Source organism: Mobula birostris, chromosome 7, assembly GCF_030028105.1.
Source record: "Mobula birostris isolate sMobBir1 chromosome 7, sMobBir1.hap1, whole genome shotgun sequence".
In the NCBI taxonomy this organism is placed as follows: Eukaryota; Metazoa; Chordata; class Chondrichthyes; order Myliobatiformes; family Myliobatidae; genus Mobula; species Mobula birostris.
In genome coordinates this window covers 4,776,638-4,791,585 of record NC_092376.1, presented here as the reverse complement: position 1 = coordinate 4,791,585, position 14,948 = coordinate 4,776,638, and the positions used below count along the sequence as shown (strand labels likewise).

At 46.2% G+C, this 14,948-nt stretch overlaps 1 protein-coding gene across 1 annotated transcript in view; it reads right to left on the bottom strand.

The window, feature by feature from the left end:
* Positions 1-14,948, bottom strand: part of inppl1a (inositol polyphosphate phosphatase-like 1a) — a 270,287-nt gene that overhangs the window by 97,338 nt on the left and 158,001 nt on the right. The window contains exons 11-16 of the mRNA XM_072262518.1: positions 14,704-14,806; positions 13,341-13,537; positions 8,905-9,022; positions 6,802-6,898; positions 4,170-4,308; positions 154-253 (exon numbers count right to left, since the gene is read on the bottom strand). Of these exons, the coding sequence (XP_072118619.1) occupies positions 154-253; positions 4,170-4,308; positions 6,802-6,898; positions 8,905-9,022; positions 13,341-13,537; positions 14,704-14,806 (754 nt within the window). The remainder of the gene's footprint in view (positions 1-153; positions 254-4,169; positions 4,309-6,801; positions 6,899-8,904; positions 9,023-13,340; positions 13,538-14,703; positions 14,807-14,948) is intronic.

Below are 14,948 nucleotides of genomic sequence, written 5' to 3'. Positions count from 1 at the left end.
TATTTACAATATAAACAGCATTATGAAAAGTGGTTTCAAGTGTTTACAGTGCAGCGATGGGGATATTAGACAGAGGGGACTAGTTAGAATGGATGATCAAATTAACAGGGAAAAACTAAGCATATGTGACAATAATACACCAATAATACTTACAAAATCGAAGGAATATTTTATTTTTCTCTCTCTCCAGGTTGAGCTGGTCAACTTTCTGCAGAGGTTCCAACTCTTTCCTATTGATATAATTCAGGATGTCCTAAACACAGGAGCAAAGAGTGCAAGAGATCAGAAGGGAAGGGAAGGGCCGCGGATCCCAGAGAGGTGAGGGGTGAGCCAGCTCCCCAGCGCCCACTTAGCTTACTTCAACTCCAGCTGACCGTATGGCCATATTCATTTCAGGCTCCCTGAGGAATGGAAAAGGTGGAAAGGGGAGGGGCGAAGGGGGCTAATAGAACATAACACATTAAAAAGAACAGGCCATTTGGCCCACAATGTAGTACCAGCCCTTTAAGACCATAAGACATAGGAGCAGAATAAGACCATTCAGCCCATCGGATCTGCTCTGCCATTCCTCATGGCTAATATAATATTCCACTCAACCCCATTCTCCAGTCTTCTCCCCGTAATCTCCAACACCCTGACTAATCAAGCACTTATCAACCTCTGCTTTCAGTACATCCAATGACCTGGCCTCCACAGCCATCTGTGGCAATGAATTCCACAGATTTGCCACTCTCTGGCTAAAGACATCCCTCCTCATCTCTGTTCTAAATGGACGTCCTTCGGTTCTGAGGCTGTGCCCTCCGGTCCTCGATTCCCCCTACCATAAGAAATATCCTCTCCATGTCTACTCTATCTAGGCCTTTCAATATTCAATAGGATTCAGTGGGATCCCCTTCATTCTTCTAAATTCCAGCAAGAACAGGCCCAGAGCCATCAAGTGCTCCTCATACATTAACCCTTTCACTCCCGGGATCATTCACGTGAACCTCGTCTGGCCCTTTATCTTACTCCAAGATCAACCTAACCCCTCCCTCCCACATTGCCTCCATTTTTCGATCATTCATCTGCCCCTCTAAGAGTCTCTTCACTGTCCCGAGTGTATCTGCCTCTGCCACCAGCCCTGGCAGGGCTTTTCATGTACCCACCACTCTCTGTAATAAAGCCTACCTCACACTCTCCTCCAAACACTTTCACATTATGCCCCCTTATATTAGTCATTAATACAGAAATAAGCCAGGTTTCAGTCTCCAATTCCAATTAAATTATGTGTCATGGAAAGATTATGAATGGTAGATGGGAAAAGGATGGGGAGTAGTGGTGATGCTTTGGTGAGGTTGATGTTCATCAAACAGCTTCTATAGTTATTTTGTGGTCTGTGCAGCTGTGGCCCAGCAGTAGTCATCAGCTGCTGGAGATGGAGTCGATATAGAGAGGATGTTTCCTAGAGTGGGGAAGGCACAGCCTCAAAATTAAAGGAATCTCATTAGAACCGATATGAGGGGGTATTTCTTCAGCCAGAGGGGGGTGATTCTGTGGAATTCATTGCACACACATCAGTGGAGACCAATCATTGGATATATTTAAAGTGGATTCGTTTTTGATACGATTTTGATTAGTAATGATACGTTTTTGATTAGTAAGGGAGTCAAAGGTTATGGGGAGAAGGCAGGAGAATGGGGTTGAGAGGGATAATAAGTCAGCCATGATGGAATGCTAGAGCAGACTTGATGGGCTGATTGGCCTAATTCAGCTCCAATGTATAATGGAGAAAATCAAGATCCCAATGAATGTGAAGGCCATGCTCAGAGATGAAGATCCTCACAACATATTACCGCCAAAACAATGCCTTCTCCCTGGCACCCTACAGTAGATGCAACACCAGCCTGAAGCCCAGGAGTAATTTTCTTTGGCAGTCAGAGGACGTGCAAGTTTCAAAAGACATTCTTTTAAAGGGTTAATCTTCACTGTTTCATTTTGGTGATGTGGCAGTTATCGGTTGCTGATGCAATGAACAGGCCAAGCTTTCTTCTTGCTGCTGGCACCAGGCAGGAGGTACAGAAGCATTACGTCCCACACCACCAGGGCAGGAACAGGAAGTACCTTTCAACCATCAGGCTCCTGAACTAACATGGATAACCTCACTCACCCCAACTCTGAACTAACTGCACATCCCATGGACCCACTTTCAAGCACATTAGATCACATATTTATTTTTTATTTGCGCAGTTGTCTTCTTTTGCACATTGGTTTGTCAGTCCTAGTGTATAGTTTTTCACTGATCCTATTGTATTTATTTGTTCTACCGTGAATGCCTGCAAGAAAATGGGCTCTAATGAGAGGCTGGATAAACTTGGGTTGTCTTCTCTGGAATGGTAGAAGCTGAGGGGAGATCTGATGGAGGTTTATAAGGTTATGAGAGGCATAGACAGAGTAGACAGACAGTATCCTTTTCTCAGCTTTGAAATGTCTAATACCAGAGGGCATGTTTTTAAGGTGAGAGTGAGTAATTTAAAGGAGATGTGAGAGGCAAGTTTATTTTGTTTTATACACACAGAGTGGTGGGTGTCTGGAATGAGCTGCCTGGGGCGGGGGTAGAGGCAGATACATTAGAGACTTTTAACAAAGGTTTAGATAGGCACATGGATGTGAGGAAAGGTAAGGATATGGACTTTGTGTAGACATCAGGGATTAGTTTAGTTGGCCATCTGAATACTAATTTAATCGGCTAGGCACAACATTGTGGGCCGAAGGGCCTGTTCCTGTGCTGTGTTGGTAGGACTGCCCTTGAACTTGAATATCGTGTGCAGTTCTGGTCGCCAGCTAGAGGGTGTGGTTAAACCGAAGCAGGTACAGAAAAGGTTGACAGGGAAGTTACCGGGCCAAAGGGTTTGAGTTAAAAGGAGAGACTGGTCAGGTTGGGACTGCTTGCTCTGGAGTGAGAGAGGCTGAGGACTGACCGATTGCACAATCTCACCCATTCCACAATCTATTCGACTCACTGGGACAGCCAGACTGAGTAACAGCTTCTTCCCTCAGGCTGTGAGAACAATGAATACCTTGTCACCACTGAGGTCTCATCACTAGGACTGGGAGCTATTTACTGTTTACCTGCATGCATTTTGAATTACATTTTATTAAATTATTTAAGGTAATATTTTGTTTTTGGTTGGGCACGTGGCCAAGTGGTTAAGGCGTTCGTCTAGTTACCTCAAGGTCGCTAGTTCGAGCCTCAGCTGTGGCAGCATGTTTGTGCCCTTGAGCAAGGCACTTAATCACACATTGCTGTAGTGTCTGTGCAAGGAGTGGCGCCCCACACAGACTTCCAATCTGCGCCTCGTAAGGCATGAAAATGCCCGACGCAGGCCTCTCATGGTCTGAGTCGACGTCCCCCCCTTTGTTTTATCTGCTGTTTAGTGGGTGTACTGTGGTCTAGAGGAACGTTGTTTCAATTGGTTGTATATATACACGCAGTCGGGTGACAATAAACTTGAACAATGTTTAAAAGGCACTTGGACAGGTACAGTTAAGCTTTAAAGTCTGCAAGTCTACTGGGGAATTTGGAGGCTCAAAGTGTGGGGAGTCCACTGGAGGCCCAGAAGTGGTCTCTCCTGGTGTTGGAAGTGTGGGAGAGAGGGAAAGTTACACCACCTTGGCTCCCTTGTTGTGATGGTTGCTTGTGTTGTTCTGCCGAGAATGCGGGCTGCCCCCAGCACACCCTTGGGCTGTGTTAGTTGTTAATTCAAATAATTCCTTTCACTGTGTTTCGATATACACGTGATAAATCTGTATCCATAGATATGACTCAAACAGAGGCAAATGCAATTGGTTTAGATGAACAGTCAATAGACACAAAATGCTGAATGAACCCAGCAGGGCAGGCAGCATCTATGGAGAGGATAAACAGCCGACGTTTTTGGATGAGGCTCTTTATCAGAACTGTAGAGTCCTGATGAAGGGCCTCAGCCCGAAACATTGGCTCTTTATTCCTCTGCATTGATGCTGCCTGACCCGCTTGTGTGTGTTCCCCTGGACTTGCAGCATCTGCAGAATCGTCAGTCTGTAGCCTGCTCCTGGGCTAGTTGGGAAGCAAGCTGGGAATGGTCAAAGCCAAGAGGGGAAGTGGTCTGAGGGGACCGGAAGCAGCATGCTCATGTGGTAACACTACCTACCTGCAGCTCCATGTCCAACCGGTAGTTGAGGTCTCCAAACCAGAAGAGATGGGTGAACCGTAAGGAGATGTCGAAAGAGCTGAGTTGCTTATCGCCCAGGGAAAGTAACCTCAGGATGTCCAAGTAGTTTTGGTTTCGCCTGGGTGCAAGAGACAGGACTGGATAAAGACAGCGTTCACTCCGGTTCAATCTTCTCCTGTTCTATCAAATAGCTGGTCTTAAAAAGGCAGCTTCCATCATGAAGGGCACGCCCTCATCTCACTACTACCATCACGGAGGTGGTACAGGAGCCACATTCAACATTTTAGGAACAACTTCTTCCCCTCCACCATCAGATTTCTGAACAATCCAAGAACCCACAAACACTAACTCATTATTCCTTTTCCTTTACATTATTTATTTTTGTTCTTGATAGTACAATTCTGTCAGCTGAATTCTTCCTGCACACGCCAACCACTTACAGGACAGAGTGCTGTCTCAACAAAATCTGCAAACAATCTAATCACCACCACCATCTGTAACGAACCTCCTCACAAGGAAACATGAAATGGAAAAAAGAGAAGGCATTTGGTCATCTACAGATGTCAGCAAGACCAAGGAACAGATGGTAGATTTCAGGAAGGGGAAGTCAGGAGAACACATGAGGGGTCAGCAGTGGAAAGTGAAAGCTTCGAGTTTCTGGGCCCAAAACATTGATGCAATTGTGAAGAAGATATGCCAGTGGATCTATTTTGTTACAAACTTGGAGATTCAGTACTTTTACAGACTTGTACAAAAGTTTGGAGGAAAACATTCTGACTGGTTGCATCACCATCTGGTACAGATGCACCACTGCACAGGATCTTGGACATCTTTCGGCACAGCTTTGTGAGCCGAAGGGCCTGTATTGTGCTGTATGTTTTTTAGATTATGAGGACATGCAGTCCTCTTTTATTGTCATTTAGTAATGCATGCATTAAGAAATGATACAATGTTCCTCCAGAATGATATCACAGAAACACAAGACAAATCAAGACTGAAAAACTGACAAAAACCACATAATTATAACATATAGTTACAACAGTGCAAAGCAATACCGTAATTTGATAAGAACAGACCATGGGCACGATAAAAAAAAAAGTCTCAAAGTCTCTCGAAAGTCCCATCATCTCACGCAAACAGTAGAAGGAAGGAAAAAGACTCTCCCAGCCATGAACCTCCAGCGCTGCAAACTTGCCGATGCAGCACCCTGGAAGCACCCAACCACAGCCGACTCTTGAGTCCGTCCAAAAACTTCAAGCCTCCGACCAGCCCTCCGACACCGAGCACCATCTCTGCTGAGCGCTTCGACCCCGCCCCGGCTGCCGAGCAACAAGCAAAGCCGAGGACTCAGGGCCTTCCACTCTGGAGATTCTCGGTCGCACAATAGCAGCGGCAGCGAAGCGGGCATTTCAGAAGTTTCTCCAGATGTTCCTCCGTCCTTCTCATGTCTGTCTCCATCAAATCAGGATTGTACACGGCCCCTACTTAACAAATACGATATCATTTCGGAGCAGCCGCGCGCGCTGCGTCACGCTGCCATCTTCTCTTCCCCTCCTTTTTCTACATTTTCTATGTTTCAAGAGACAGTGCCCCAGGAAGGTGCCTTCCATCTCTAAAGGCCCTCACTATCCAAGATGTGCCCTCTTCCCATTACCAGCATTGGGAGGGAGGTACAAGGAGCTCGAAGATTCTTTCCCACCGCCGACAGATTTCCGAATGACCCACGAGCCCAGAAACAGTATCTCACTGTCACTGTACCTTTTGTTTTGCACTGGTCATTTCTGTAGCTTTATATTAATTTTATGTCTTGCACTGTACTACTGCTACTGCAAAACAACCCGCTTCATGTCACGTGTCAGTAATAATCTGATTCTCTATCAAAATGAACATCAGGGCAGTAAATCAGACCATAAGACATGGGAGCAGAATTAGGCCACTTGTCCCATCTTTCTGCTCTGCCATTCCATCGTGGCTGATTTATTATTCCTCTCAACCCCATTCTCTTGCCTTCTCTCCGTAACTTTTGATGCCCTGACTGATCAACTCTACTTAAATATACTCAATGATTTGGCCTCTACAGCTGTCAGTGGCCATGAATTCCACAGACTGATTAATGAATCAACATATTTATTTATTTAGCGAAACAGTCCTTCTGGCCCTTTGAGCCATGCTGACCATTATTCCGTGCCCCCCCCCCCCCATTAAACCTGATTAACCCAAACTTAATCATGGTACAATTTACAATGACTAATTAACCTACCCAGTACGGCTTTGGACTGTGGAGGGAAACCAGAGCACACAGGGAAAACCCACACATTCCATGGGGAGAACATACAGACTCCTTACAGATGGTGCCAGAATTGAACTCCCGACTCCAACATCCCAAGCTCTAATAGTGTTGCGCTAACCACTACACTACCGTGGAAGATATTAGCCAGAGGAGAGTGAATCTGTGACATATACACACTTTAATAATAAACTGACTTTGACACACAGTAGCTACCATCAGTAAAACCTGGTGGACCTGGTTCACCTCTGCATGACAGAAACTCACGGGTGAGCTTCCTTTCCCAGTACAATGACCAATAAGGAGGCTCCACATTAGACTTACCTTGCAGTCTTCTCATTACCAGATGTTAAATGGCAGTTCACAAATCCAAACGATGTGCCATTGAACATGAAGGAAACGCCAACTGCACCTTTGTTACCTGTGAAAGATGAAGGAAAATCTTCAGTGAATTGGACCTGATACAAGTTCAAGTTCTAGGTTAATTGTCATTCAACCACACATGTATAGACAGTTAAATGAAACAGTCTTCTTCCAGGGCCAAGGAGAAAAACATAGTACACTGTGTCAGTGACATCTATGATGAAAGGCCAACTGCCTGTCTGTATCACCGCCTGGCATAGAAAACCTCAGAGGAATACAAAGAGGATACAGACGGTGGTGGACCCAGCTACAGCCCTCTCGACCGTCCAAAACATCTACACCAGTCGAGGTCTCAGGAAGGCAACACCCATCATCGGGGAACGTCCCCCCCACCCCAAAAATCTGGGTCACTGTCTCTTCCCATCAGGCAGAGGCAGGAGGTACAGGGTTCTGAAGACCCACCCCTCCAGGTCTCTCCCCACTACCATCAGGTTTGTGAGCCCACCTGAAAAACCCCAGAGGCCCTCTGTTGGTAAGGGTCGACCACGGATGTTGCGCCCCAGCTGTCTACGATACACAAGCCTGCACAGTACGATATGGACAGCAAGCTGGTGCCTAAGCAGCAGGCTCACTTCTTCTGCACAGCTGCTGAACCCAAAGGAATGGCAGAGACGCATACTGTTTGGCACCAGCAATGTTGCAGGACTTGCCCATTAGTGCTGAACTCAATGTAGAACTGCGTTATGGACTCCAGCTCCGGATTTTTCATTGGTGTTTATTTCCAAAGCTTTTCCCCATAGTTACAAGGCAGTGGAAGTTTGAGATCAGAGTTTTGCTTATCCTAGATGAGCCACTGACCCACCATTGCCCTTTTTTTTTCTCAGTAGAAACAGTTCCAGCAGGCTTAGCAGCTAAGCCACACATGAGGGCCAGGAGATGGACCTGGTTGTCAGAGGCTATTTGAGACGTATGCCATTGGAAGTATTTAGTAGGTAATGGGAGCTTATTCCCACTACCACGCCCGGTTACAACAACTGCAAGGCCTCAAAAACCATAATACTATATTTTTGGATGTGGAGAGGATGTTTTCTATGGTGAGAGAGTCTTAGACCAGAGGACACAGCCTCAGAATAGAGGGGCATCCTTGTAGAATGGAGATGAGGAGGAACTTCTTTAGTCAGAGGGTGCTGAAACTGTGGAATTCTTTGCCAAGTCTTTATGTATACTTAAAGCAGAGATTGATGTATTCTTGTTAGTTAGGGCATGAAGGGATATGGGGAGAAGGCAGGAGATTGTGGCTGAGAAGAAATTGGATCAGCCATGATGAAATGGCGGAATAGACTTGATGGGCCAAATAGCCTAATTCTACTCTTATATCTTAATGGTCTTAATAAGGGGCCCAAAACTACTCACAATATTCCAAGTGAGGCCTCACCAGTGCTTGATAAAGTCTCAACATTACATCCTTACTTTTATATTTTGTCCTCTTGAAATGAATGCTAACATTGCATTTGCCTTCCTCACCACAGACTCAACCTGCAAATTAATCTTTAGGGAATCCCGGACAAGGCCTCGTAAGTCTCTTTACACCTCAGTTTTTTTGTATTTTCTCTCCATTTAAATCACTGGCTCCTGAACTCCTTTCCCTTTCCTGCCTCTCCCAGTTCCCTGTGTCCTGCACCTCGGGTGTAACTACCTCTCTGTATGTCCTATCACTCCTTCAGCCTCCGGAATAATCAGGAGTGCATCCATTTTGCAGCTCCGACTCCTTAACGTGGATAGTTAGAAGCTCTAGCTGGGGCTTGCATCCCAGCATCTGGAACATAGGGCACAAGACAGAACTGGCTGGTGAGCCTTGGTTAGACTTGCTCACAGCAACTTGGAAGAAAGACGTCACGTGGACCTGGAGACTGCCCAACAGAAGAGGAAAGGAGCAGCAACAGCCGTGCCTGTGGAATCACGACGTTCTCCTTGTCCTCACTGTGAACGTCTACACTGTTCGGGAACTGACCTCCAAACACACAGTGAGCTGCACAAGCATAGTGCTGTCGCCGGTTTACATACCCAGAGTGTTGGCTATTCCAGTCTTCACGCTGGACGTGCTGACGTGGCTGATCCTGTTCTCGTGCTCCGGCTTCACCAGGACGGCGATTTTAATGTTCCACAGTGTCTGCATTGCAATCTGCAAATGGACACATTTACTACATGGTCACTTACCGCTTCACAGCACAAGCACCAATCGGACACTAGACCCACTGTATCGACCAAAAGGCTGGAGACATTCTTTGTGGAGACATGCTATAGTTGCATCAGTGTCTGGTGTGGAGGGGCCACTGCACAGGATCGGAAAAAGCTACAGAGGATGTAGACTCAGGCAGCTCCATCGTGGGCATTAATGTCCCCACCTTCGAAAGGCAATGCTCAGAAAGGCATCCATCAGTAAGGACCCTCACCATCAAGCACATACCCTCTTCTTTTTCCACTGAGGCAAGGGGAGAAAAAAACCAGAGGACATGGGTTAAGGGTGAGGGGGGAAAAGTTTAAAGGGAACATTAGCGGGGGCTTCTTCACACAGAGAGTGATGGGAGTGTGGAACAAGCTGCCAGACGAGGTGGTAAATGCGGGTTCCTTTTTAATATTTAAGAATAAATTGGACAGATACATGGATGGGAGGCGTATGGAGGGATATGGTCCGTGTGCAGGTCAGTGGGACTAGGCAGAAAATGGTTCAGCACAGCCAAGAAGGGCCAAAAGGCCTGTTTCTATGCTGTAGTTTTTCTATGGTTTCTATGGTTTCTCATTGCTACAATCAGGGAGGAGGTACAGGAGCACGAAGGCAAACACACAAATGTTTTAGGAACAGCTTCTTCTCTGCCACCAGATCTCTGAATGGTCCATGACCACGATCTCACTTCTTTTTTTTGCTCTTTTTGCACTACTTAATTTAATATTTTACACACAGCATATTTCTTATATAATTTATTTAATTACTATGTATTGAAATGTACTGACACAAAACAACAAATTTCACAACATCCGTTAGTGACGGTAAACCTGATTCTGATCGCCAAATAATGATTGAGATAATGCAGGGAACAGGCTAACAGCCAGAAGTCCTTCTCGTTCCTTTACTCCCAGCGGGTGTTAACAGGTAATAAGAGGAACCTGAGGAGGAACTTCTTTATCGAGAGCATGCGAGTGTGGAATTAACTGCCAGAGGAAGTGGTGGAGGTGGGTTGGATTGCAACATTCAAAACAAGTTTGGATAAGTAACGTGGATAACAGGCTGGCATTGACTGGATGGGCCGAAGAGCCTGTTTCTGTGCAGTGGTGCTCTATGACCCCATGATGCTTGGTTTGTCCATGGGGAGAGCTGGTTGGTTCAATCAACATGAAATAGGATACTCACATACAAATTCGCTGCAAGAGCAAGTCATGGTGCCTGTAATGAGATTTAATGAGATTACAGTAGATCACTCACAACACGCTGGAGGAACAGAGCAGGTCGGGCAGCATCCGTAGAAAAGATCGGTCGACGTTTCGGGCCGAAACCCTTCATCAGGTTCCGGCCTGAAACATTGACCGATCTTTCCCACGGATGCTGCCCGACCTGCTGAGTTCCTCCAGCGTGTTGTGAGTGTTGCTTTGACCCCAGCATGTGCAGATTATTTTGTGTTTACAGTAGATCAGATTGTCACATCAACATGTCAAACTCATTTACCAATAAAAATCTTTCATCCCCTTACCACTGTCCCTTCATTACCTTTCTTAAGACCATAAGACATAGGAGCAGAATAAGGCCATTCAGCCCATTAAGTCTGCACCGCCATTTCATTATGACTGATCCCGGATCCCACTCAACCCCACACACCTGCCTTCCCCCCCATATCCTGTGATGCCCTGACCAATCAGGAAACAGTCAACTTCCACCTTAAATATACCCACGGACTTGGCCTCCACCTCAGTTTGTGGCAGAGCATTCCACAGATTCACCACTCTCTGGCTTAAAAAAAAAATCCTCCTTACCTCTGTTCTAAAAGGTTGTCCCTCAGTTTTAAGGCTGTGCACCCACCATAGGAAACATCCTCCCCACATCCACCCTATCTAGTCCTTTCAACATTCAGTAGGTTTCAATGACATCCCCTACATTCTTCTAAGCTCCAGTGAGTACAAGCCCAAAGCTGCCAAATGCTCCTCATATGTTAACCCCTTCATTCCCAGAATCATCCTTGTAAATTTCAGGGAAGACTCCAGACCTCAAGTGACTGACCATGCTGGTTCTGAAATGCCTGGTTCTCAATTCTCTCACAGGAGAAGAGATCTTTGCATTGGACCTTGGGGCTTTTACAATTTTTTATCAATGCACCATTGAAAGCATCCTGTCTCGATACATCACAACTTGATACGGCAAATACTCTGCCCATGACTACAGAAAACTGCAGATTTGTGGACACAGCTCAGCACATCAAGGAAACCAGCCTCCCCTCCATGGACTCTGTCTACACTTCTTACTGCCTCAGTAAAGCAGCCAGTGTAATCAAAGACCCACCCACTCTGGACATTCTAACTTCTCCTCTCTCCCATCAGATAGGAGATACAAAAGCCTGAAAGCACGTCCCACCTGGCTCAATGACACCTTCTACCCCACTATTATAAGACCACTGAATGGTTTCCTAGTACAACAAGTTGGACTCCTGACTTCACAATCTACCTTGTTATGGATCTTGCACCTGCACTTTCTCTGTAACTGTAACACCTTATTCTGCATTCTGCACTGTGTAATGAATTGACCTGCATGAACAGTATTCAAGACGTTTCTCACTGTACCTCAGCACTTGTGCCAACAATAAACCAATTTACCAATATGCTAGCTTGCCCAGTCCAGAGATAGGAACTAAAAGACTCTGAGATTGATGGAGGAACCTGGAGATGTACACAGACCATTAGACCAAAGGACATAAGAACATAAGAAATAGGAGCAGGAGTCGGCCATCTGGCCCATCAATCCTGCTCCGCCACTCAATAAGATCATGGCTGATCTGGCCATGGACTCATCTCCAACCACCTGCCTTTTCCCCATAACCCTTAATTCCCCCACTATGCAAAATTCTATCCAGCCTTGTCCTAAACCTATTTACTGAAGTAGCCCTCCACTGCTTCATTGGGCAGAGAATTCTACAGATTCACCACTCTCTGGGAAAAGCAGTTCCTCCTCATTCCATCCTAAATCCACTCCCTGAATCTTGAGGCTATGTCCCCTAGTTCCTAAAAGATCTTTTCTCGTTCTTCTGAATTCCAGCGAGTACAGTTCCAGGCGAATCAATCTTTCCTCATAGTCCAACCCCTTCTTCTCTGGAATCATCCTGGTGAACCTCCTCCACACCGCTTCCAAAGCCAGTATATCCTTCCTCGAGTAAGGAGACCACAACTACACACAGTGCTTCAGGTGCGGCCTCACCAGTACCCTGTACAGTTGCAACATAACCTCCCTGTTCTTAAATTCAATCCCTCTAGCAATGAAGGCCACATTCTATTTGCCTTCTTGATGGCCTGCTGCACCTGCAAACCAACCTTTTGTGATTCATGTACAAGCACTCCCAAGTCCCTCTGCATGCTGCAATTTTTTTACCATTTAAATAATAATCTGCTCTTTCATTTTTCCTTCCAAAATGGACAACCTCGCATTACCAACAGAATAGAATTAGGAGTAGAATTAGGCCATTTAGCCCATCAGGTCGACACTGACATTCCATTATGGCTGATTTATTATCCCTCTCGATCCCATTCTCCTGCCTTCGCCCAAGTACCTGACTTGGCCTCCACAGCCGCCTGTGGCAATGAATTCCACAGATTCACCACCCTCTGGCTAAAGAAATTCCTCATCTCTGACTTGAATGTATGTCCCTTTATTCAGAAATTTTGCCCTCTGATCCCAGACTCTCCCACTATAGGAAACATCCTCTCCACATCCTCTCTATCTAGGTTTTTCAATATTTGAGAAGTTTCAATGAGATCCTCCCTCATTCTAAACTTCAGTGAGTACAGGCCCAAAGCTATCAAACACTCCTCATGTTAACCCCTTCATTCCCTGAAGCATTCTTGTGAACCTCCTTCAGGCTCTCTCCAATGACACAACATCTCTTCTTAGATAAGGGGCCCAAAATGGCTCACGAATGCAGTGTGACCAATGTCTTATAAAGCCTCAGCATTACATCCTTGATTTGATATCCTAGTCCTCTGGAAATGAATGCTAAAGTTGCATTTGCAAGTTAACCTTTCAGGAATCCTGCACAAGGACTCACAAGTAGGGAACAAAATAAAGGCAATCTTATATAATGGTGTCGCTAATCTCAGAATATGAATGGACGTGGGTGTGGGGGATGTAGGAGGATCAAGGGATACCCCAAACTCCAATCCGGAAACTCAAGTGCGCCAGACATCCTTATGACCACCACAAGGAGAAAGCTGAACATCAGCTGTCTCTCCACTGCACACCTTACCGGCTTGAAGTCCAGGTCGGTGCACTCCTTCAGACTGCCTCGGACAAAGTCAACCCACTCCTTGTCTGCCACTGAGTTCTCCTGGGTCCCAATGACATAGATGTCGTGTGGAATGGTGACCGCCATCTCGTCCAGAGTCTTCCCAAGGCCTTTGGAAACCAGCCAGGACGCCATGACTTTCGGAGGGGGGGCACTTCCTGGTCAACAAAATATTTGAGAGGGAGACACGCTTCAAAATTCCACCCAACCACAAACACCATATCTGCAGAAACACACACAAAATGCTGGAGGAACTCCGCAGGTCAGGCAGAATCTATGGAAATGAATAAACAGTTGACATTTCAGGCCGGTGTCCTTCACCAGGACTGGAAAGGAAGGGTGAGGAAGCCAGAATAAGTAGGTGGGGGGAGAGGGAAGCTGGCAGGTGATAGGCAAGACCAGGTGAGGGGGAAAGAGGGTGGGAGGTAATAGGTGGGACGGGATAAGTGGAAGGTGTAGAGGGCAGAAGAATGAGGAATCTGATAGGACAGGACATTGGACCATGGGAGAAAGGGAAGGGAGAGGGGACCAAAGGCGAGGAGAAGGTGAGGGCAGGTGAGGAGAAGAGAAGGGGTAAGAGAAGGACCAGAACAGGAAAAGAAAAAGGAGAGAAGGTGGAGAGGGGAGAAATTACTGGAAGTTACAGAACTCCATGTTCATGCGATCAGGTTGGAGGCTACCCGAACAAACACACAAATGGAGGTTTAGCTCCTCCAACTTCATTGTGACAGCAGAGGAGGCAATGGACCAACACACTATATCCTCAGGACACAGGCCTTCATGGCCAGGTTAGTATATAACTCTCATTCCACATCCCCCTTCGTCATGGTAGGGTAGTGTTTAGTGTAATGCTGTACAGTGCAGGCAATCGAGGATCAATTCCCACCACTATCTGTGAGGAGTTTGTACATACTCTCCGTCACTACGTGGGTTTCCTCCGGATACTTCAGTTTCCTCCCACAGTCCAAAGACAAATGGGTTAGGATTAGTAAATTGTGGGCTGCCCAGCACAATTCTCAGATGCATTTCACTGTATGTTTCAAGAGGGCCTAATTTTAAGGAGATTGGAGGCAAGTAGAGTGGGGGATGTCAGGGGGAGTTGTTTGTTTTTTTTTACACACAGTGTTGAGTGCGTGGAACATGCTGTCAGCGATGATGGTAGAGGCAGAAACATTAGGGACATTTAAAAGACTCATAGATAGAAACATGGATGAAAGAAAAATGGAGGCCCATGCAGGAGGGTAGGGTTAAAGGTCAGCTCAACTCTGTGGGCTGAACAGGCTGTGCTGTACTGTTCTAAGTGACAAATAAAGTCAATCTTTACCCATATTCCAGGTGCCAATGAAGATGGAGATCATGTCCGGTTCATCCTGCTTTGAATACTTGTTCTTCATTAGCTGCAGGAGTTGGCAGAACGCCTCACGTTTCTGTACGGGGAGAACAGTGAACAACAGCTAGTAAAGGCCTGGGTAGAGTGGCTGCCAACTGTGTTTTCAAAGTCCTTACAATCACAGAACAAAACAGCATGGATGAAGACCCTTCGTCCCAACCCGCCCATGCTAGCCACAG